The sequence below is a fragment of the Pipistrellus kuhlii genome, unplaced genomic scaffold (genome assembly GCF_014108245.1).
Source record: "Pipistrellus kuhlii isolate mPipKuh1 unplaced genomic scaffold, mPipKuh1.p scaffold_m20_p_51, whole genome shotgun sequence".
Lineage (NCBI taxonomy): Eukaryota > Metazoa > Chordata > Mammalia > Chiroptera > Vespertilionidae > Pipistrellus > Pipistrellus kuhlii.
The window spans coordinates 1,786,023-1,793,599 of record NW_023425553.1 but is presented as its reverse complement, the minus strand read 5'-3'; the positions used below and the strand labels follow the sequence as shown (position 1 = coordinate 1,793,599).

The 7,577-nt window shown below is 48.3% G+C and overlaps 1 protein-coding gene across 1 annotated transcript; it reads left to right on the top strand.

Moving 5' to 3' along the window:
- Window positions 1–665: 665 nt before the first annotated feature.
- On the top strand, window positions 666–4,037 carry UBQLN2 (ubiquilin 2). Its single transcript, XM_036415776.2, has one exon. It carries the CDS (start codon window positions 976–978, stop codon window positions 2,857–2,859), a length of 1,884 nt encoding a protein of 627 aa, XP_036271669.1. The 5' UTR covers window positions 666–975; the 3' UTR covers window positions 2,860–4,037.
- Window positions 4,038–7,577: the final 3,540 nt, after the last annotated feature.

Genomic DNA, 7,577 nt, shown 5'->3' with positions numbered 1-7,577 from the left:
AAGGTTTATCATCTTTCATTTCTGCCGGTGTGATAAGGCAGAGGGGACGCTCAGTGTTTTCAGCTGGGTTTTCGGTTGCTGCTGGGCTTAATCATCCTTTCGGATGCCCATTGGCCATTTGCGCTTCTTTTTGTACAATAGGAGCTTCTGCTCGTCTTCTCCCGGTCCCCTCTCGGGGTGTTAATCTGCTCCTTTTTTGCTTTGTCAGAGTTCTTTATGTTGTATTCTTTTGTCTTTTACAGGGGGTCAGTGAGATCCAGGCTTTCTTTCATCCTTTCACTGCCTGGAGACTTCAAATGCGCGTGTGTGTGCGTGTGCGTGTGTGTGCGTGTGCATGCGTGTGTGTGTGTGTGTGTGTGTGTGTGTGTGTGTGTGCGCGCGCGCGCGCGCGCGCGATCCCTCCCCCCCATTGGTCTTTTAATGTCCTTTACAGAAGCAGGCTCCCTCTCCCCCCTCCCTCCCCCCCTCTCCCTCCCCCATCCCTCCCTCCTTCTCTCGCTTTTCTCTCCTCTCTTTGTTTATTTCCCTCTCCGCTGCTCTCCCTCGCCCCGGGTCTGTTCGTTCCAGAAGTTTTTCATTTTGATCGAGTCGCAGCTATCATTCGGGGCCTGGCGCCGCGTCAGCGGAGGGGGAGGGGCGGGGGCGGGGCGGGGCGGGCGGAGCGGCTGCGGGAGCTGCTGGGAGCGCGCGCGGCGGGATCACACGGCGGTGGCGGCGGCGGTGGCGGCGGAGGCCCGGAGCCCTGAGCCCTGAGCTGAGATCCCGGCCCGCGGCCTACCCGGAGCCATCTCCCCGGCGGAGGAGCCCGGCCCGCAGCCTTCCTCCGCGAGGTACCGCGCTCCGCGCTCCCCGGCCCAGCCTGCCGCGGCGGCGCCTCCTTTCTGCTCCTTCCCTCGCTCGCTCGCTCGCTCGATCGCTCTCTCTCTCGCCCGGCCGCCCGCGCCTTCCCTGTCTGCCTGCGTCACCGCGGCCGCCATGGCTGAGAACGGCGAGAGCAGCGGCCCCCCGCGCCCCTCCCGCGGCCCGGCGGCTGCGGCCCCCGGCTCCGCCTCGCCCCCGGCCGCCGAGCCCAAGATCATCAAAGTGACCGTGAAGACCCCCAAAGAGAAGGAGGAGTTCGCGGTGCCCGAGAACAGCTCGGTGCAGCAGTTCAAGGAGGCGATCTCGAAACGCTTCAAATCGCAGACGGATCAGCTCGTGCTCATCTTCGCCGGCAAGATCCTCAAAGATCAAGACACGCTGAGCCAGCACGGCATCCACGACGGGCTGACCGTGCACCTGGTCATCAAGAGCCAGAACCGGCCCCAGGGCCAGACCACGCAGCCCAGCACCACGGCGGGCACCACCACGACTACCACCACCGCGTCGACTCCCAGGAGTAACTCCACACCTATCTCCACAAATAGCAACCCGTTCGGGCTGGGGGGCCTGGGAGGACTCGCGAGCCTCAGCAGCCTGGGCTTGGCCTCCACCAGCTTCACGGAGCTCCAGAACCAGATGCAGCAGCAGCTCCTGTCCAGCCCGGAGATGATGCTCCAGATCATGGAAAATCCCTTTGTTCAGAGCATGCTTTCCAATCCCGACCTGATGCGGCAGCTCATCATGGCCAACCCGCAGATGCAGCAGCTGATCCAGAGAAACCCGGAGATCAGCCACCTGCTCAACAACCCGGACATCATGAGGCAGACCCTGGAGATCGCCCGCAATCCGGCCATGATGCAGGAGATGATGAGAAATCAAGACCTGGCCCTCAGCAACCTCGAGAGCATCCCCGGGGGCTACAATGCCCTACGGCGCATGTACACTGACATTCAGGAGCCCATGCTGAACGCGGCCCAGGAGCAGTTCGGGGGCAATCCGTTCGCCTCCGTGGGGAGCACCGCCTCCACCGGGGAAGGCTCGCAGCCTTCCCGCACGGAGAATCGCGACCCGCTGCCCAACCCGTGGGCGCCGCCTTCGGCGACCCACAGCTCGGCGACCACCGGCACCACCTCGAGCAGCGGCAGCGGCTCCAGCGGCAGCGCCAACAACCCCGGGAACACCATGGCCGCGGCCAACTATGTGGCCAGCGTGTTCAGCACCCCGGGCATGCAGAGCCTGCTGCAGCAGATCACCGAGAACCCCCAGCTCATCCAGAACATGCTGTCGGCGCCCTACATGCGGAGCATGATGCAGTCGCTGACCCAGAATCCGGATCTGGCCGCGCAGATGATGCTGAACAACCCCGTGTTCTCCGGGAACCCGCAGCTGCAGGAGCAGGTTCGTCCGCAGGTCCCCTCTTTCCTGCAGCAGATGCAGAGCCCGGACACGCTGTCAGCCATGACCAACCCCAGAGCCATGCAGGCGCTCATGCAGATCCAGCAGGGGCTGCAGACATTAGCCTCCGAGGCGCCTGGCCTCATTCCCAGCTTCACTCCAGGTGTGGGGGTGGGGGTGCTGGGAACCGCTATAGGCCCCGTAGGCCCGGTCACACCCATAGGTCCCATCGGCCCCATTGTGCCGTTCACCCCCATCGGGCCGATCGGGCCCCTAGGACCCACCGGCCCCGCGGGTCCTCCTGGCTCCACTGGTTCTGGCAGCACCCCCGGGGCCACCGTGCCTAGCTCGGCTCCCAGTGAAACCACGAGCCCCACCTCCGATTCCGGACCCAGCCAGCAGTTCATTCAGCAGATGGTGCAGGCTCTGGCTGGGGCAAACGCTGCTCAGCTGCCAATCCCAGAAGTCCGATTTCAGCAGCAACTGGAACAGCTCAACGCCATGGGCTTCTTAAACCGCGAAGCTAACTTGCAGGCTCTGATAGCGACAGGAGGCGACATCAATGCAGCCATTGAGCGGCTGCTGGGCTCGCAGCCATCCTAATCACATTTCTGTACCTTGGAAAAATGTATCTTATTTTTGATAATGGCTCTGAAATCTTTAAACACACACAGATCATGCTTTACTTTCATTTTGATTCTTTTCGACCTGTCTAGTTCTAAACCTAATGCTAGATTTTAAGGTGGAGTCCTGTACCTGCCTCCTTCCCTCCTCTCTTCTCCCTCCTCCCTCCCTCTCTCCCTCCCTCCCCCCTCCCTCTCTCCTTCCATTTCCTCCCTTGTCTGTTTTGAATGGTGGGAATCAATACTGTTTTACTGTTTTTTCTCAAAAAAAAGTGTTGCATGCAGACACTTCTCTTTATTCTGCATTTATTGTGATTTTTGGAAACAGGTATCAAACTTCACAGTCGGGTGAACAAGTTTTGTTCTACAGATGTCCAATTTGTTTGCATTTTAAACATTAGCCTCTGATAGTAATTTAATGTAGAATGGGAAATATTAAAACCAGAAGCAAATTATCTGAAGCTCTCTAATTTGTGGTACAATATTGCTTATTGTGACTTTGGCATGTATTTTTGCTAGCAAAATGCTGTAAGGTTTATATCATTCTTTGATTTTTTTGGCTATATTTGTATACAGTACAGTAAGCACAATTGGAACTGTACACCTAGAGATGTTACAACAGAATTTCTGAGCATACTATGTGTAACCCCAGTGAGAAAGACTATACGTATTTCTGGCGTTAGGTATGTAACAATTTTGTAGAATCTTACAGCATCTTTGATCAACTACTCAGTGAAAATGTTGGCTAGGCGAGTTGAGTTAAAATATAGTAGAAATGTTTATCCTGGTATTTCTAAGTATACATTTAATTGTACAGAAAACTTAACTGTGTGAAATTGTGTCAACATTTGCTGATTGACTGTATATGACCTTAATCTGTGTGCAGCCTGAAGGATCAGTGTAGTTATGCCAGGAAAAGTGCTTTTCACCTAAGATTTTCTTCTCAAGCTTCTCTCTTACAGAGACCCTAATAATACACATTTTGATTTGTAATTGGAAATGTAACTTTCACTGAAAATGTCATGTGATGTTTGCATTACTTTTAACTGCGATGTGTAAAGGATACTGTATCTTTTGACTCTATCAGTTATTTCTCTTATGCACAGGGAAAAAAGCATTAAAATGACTAAAAAAAATAAAAAAATAATAAAAAATGGACACACGGTTTCCTTTTTGCCTTCTGGCCCTGGGATAATGTTTAGTGGCATTGCTCCATCCCGAGATTATATAAACCTTATCCTATATTTCTCCAATGTTAATGGTTTTACTAAAAAAAAAAAAATACTTTTCTCTTCTGCAATGATTTTGATATATGGGTTTAGAGATTTAATTTTTTTTCTTTCCCAAAACATGAGCCAGTTGTTAGCTAGTACTTATCTTTTGAGCACCGCCCATTTGAAATATCATATATATATATATATATATATATATATATATATACACTTTATTTTGGATTTTTAATTCTCTTTAGTACACAGAGCATTGTAGCTTCAGTATAATAGCCTGTAGTTATTGAGTTAGAATTATGACTTCATATCTGTTAGGATATGTCCTCCTATTGAACTTTTCTTTTGATTTTTCACAGTTTTGGTAAAAATACGCTTTTCTTGATTTCAGCAACAAGAGCAGCTGCCTCCTGCATGCCCCCTACTGGGATGGAGCCCACAACCTGGGCATGTGCCCTGCCCGAGAATCCAACCATGACCTGGTTCATGGGCCGATGCTCAACCACTGACCCACACCCGCTGGGCTAGTTTCACACTTTTTGGATGATTCTGACGTTTATTTGTACCACATGAGCTTTGCAGTTGATTCTTTTCCCCCAAGAATAAGTTGGGAATTTGGTTGGGACTGTCTGAGGTTGATATAAAAGTGAGAATTACAGAATTGCAGTGCTTTCCAATAACATATTTTGCCTCATTAAAAAATATATATATTTTTATGTCCTTTAGGGGATGTTTATTTATTAAAGTCCTCTATAATCTATGATAAATATATTCCCAGGTCTCTCTCTCTCTCTCTCTCTCTCTCTCTCTCTCTCACACACACACACACACACATGAAAAAAATAATGCAACTGGGAGCTCTTATTCAATTTGTTACCTATATGGGCATTTTTGCTACACAGGGTAAGAACACTTTCATAAAATAATTTTAAATTGGCAATTTATTGAAATCTATTCATTTCTGAGATATTCATTTAATCCCTGAGTTTTTCCGAGTAAGCAAGCAGTCATATCAATGCTAAGTTAGAATAATATGTGTTCCTTTTCAAAATGTAATATAGTTTCTGACTGCATGGGGTAAACACTTCTAGAACCGTCCAAGTAATAAAAGTGGCAGGGGCATTCTTGTCTTGGTTTTCATTTTCACCAGACAGGGGTTTGCTACAGCGATTCAAAATTGCATTTTTGAAAACACATTCCTCCGGGAGATGATCAAATAAGTTTGCAACACGCCTGTATTACAGCCCCTCTTCAAGGGCCCTGGCGGGGTAGATATTGACCAGGTGTTGTTGTTTTTTATACAATAAAAGCTATTTAACTTTGTTTCATTCGGCACTTCCCAAACTGATTTGAGTAAAGGACACCTTTTTCATTGTAAACGCACTCATCACATTGGGACTATCAGCGTTCCTCAGCAAACCAAGTTAGAAAATCCGATTTGTTATTTCACTGCCATATGATGCTGGGTGTTTGAGATCATTATAAAGACAAAGTCTGCCATGACAATGAGACTTAATGCATGGCATGGGTGATTTTACAGGGAAATAAATTCTAAAATAAGCCAGTGGCATAGAAAATAGCAATTAATCAGCAGCAGCAGGAAAAACTGGAGTTGTGGGAGGCCTGGCTCAGAAGGTTTAGCAGGTACATTTCTTTCACACATTCAAGGACCACAGAATGCCTCAATTCCTCTTGCAAAATGTTTGTCTGATTTTTAATACATTTTGTTTCCTCCTCGAAAAGATTCAGGTCTTCATGAAGTCTACTGTATTTCTTTTTATTTTGCTTTCTAGTTTGTTTTTATTTATAACTGCATTTCCTCTTTGAAAAATCACTTTGAACTCTTTGTCCTTCCTCTGTGCCTTACACGAGGTAGCTTTTTTTTTTTTTCTATTATTTTGCAAGTTGTTTTTCCAGGCTCTGTTTTGGTTTGGGGTTTTATTTATCTCCAGTCAATTCACAGTGTATCCATTTATGCAACAAGGAATCAAGAAGAGTACATCCTGACCTGCCGTCCCTTCCCCCCCCCCCCCCCCCCCCCCCCGCAGGAAGAGTGGGGCACAGCTTCTAGACATTCCCTGTTTACTGCTGCTCACCCCCTCCCTGAGCTCACACTGGGCTGCTGGAAGGTCTAAGTTTATATCCTGGCACTGTGATCAGCAGGATGAGGTGGTGGGGTGGGAGCCACGGACGGTCGTGGGCAACCCCAGCAGGAGTTCATCTCAAGATGGCTTTTTCTCCCTAGCTGGTGTGGCTCAGTGGATAGAGCGTCAGCCTGCAGACTGAAGGTTCCTGGGTTCGATTTTGGTCAAAGGTACGTACCTTGGTTGCAGGCTCCAGGGCTAGTGCAGGAGGTTTGATGTTTCTCTCACATCGATATTTCTCCCTGTCTTTCCCTCTCTCTCTCTAAAAAAAAAAAAAAAAAAAATTAATGGAAAATTAACCTTGGGTGAGGATTTAAAAAAAATGATGTTGAATAAACAACAAGAACAAATCCAGAGATAAGGAGCCATAGGTCAGACTGTTGGACCTCAAAGGGAGGGTGGGGATAAAAGGAAGAGATCAACCAAAGGACTTATGTGCACACATATGAGCCTAACCAGCGGTCAAGGACAATAGGAGGGTGAGGGCATGAGTGGGGGTGGGAGGTGGGGAATTGGAATGGGGGTTTGAGGACAAATATGTGATACCTTAATCAATAAACAAATTAATAAAAAAATAGGCAAATGATAAAATAATTTTTTAAAAAAAGATGTCTTTTCTCGTGCTCTTTGGCCTCTACTTCAGATACGTGGTTAATACATATATTCTCACCAATTATGTGTATGTGTGGTGGGGAGGTGGGGTATTGGATATACAACATTAAAACAAACCCTGCTGGCTCATTTAAGAGGACTCTTCGAGGGTGGGGACCACCATGTTGGTTGAAAAGACACGATTAAAGAAACTGACTTGTCCTCTGAGAGTGATCAGCCTGCGCCGACTTCTGTTGATGTGAAGTGTCTAAATAGGAGCAAATGGAGTCATTCTGTCAGGGCCTCGCTCAGGGGTGGGGTTTAAAGTGTCAGGAGAGCCCTGTGGCCTGTATCTCACATTCACAGAAGGGCTCAAATTTAGGATCTTGACGTTATCCTCAAATGAATTGATTACTCCAGACACAGAGCCAGATTAAGGTGGTGGAAAATGCTCTTCAAATAGCTTAATTTAATAGGTGGGAATTTTTAAAACTCTGTAGCAATTTTGATATTTTTTTAAAAATATATTTTATTGATTTTTTACAGAAAGGAAGAGAGAGGGATAGAGAGTTAGAAACAAGGATGAGAGAGAATCATTGATCAGCTGCCTCTTGCACACCCCCCACTGGAGATGTGCCCGCATGCCCTTGACCAGAATCGAACCTGGGACCTTTCAGTCCACAGGCCAACGCTCTACCCACTGAGCCAAACCAGTTTCGGCGATATTTCTAATTTGG

What these genes read in the sequence shown, in the direction of transcription:
- UBQLN2 (XM_036415776.2), top strand. Translation starts at nt 976, where the DNA reads ATGGCTGAGAACGGCGAGAGCAGCGGCCCCCCGCGCCCCTCCCGCGGC.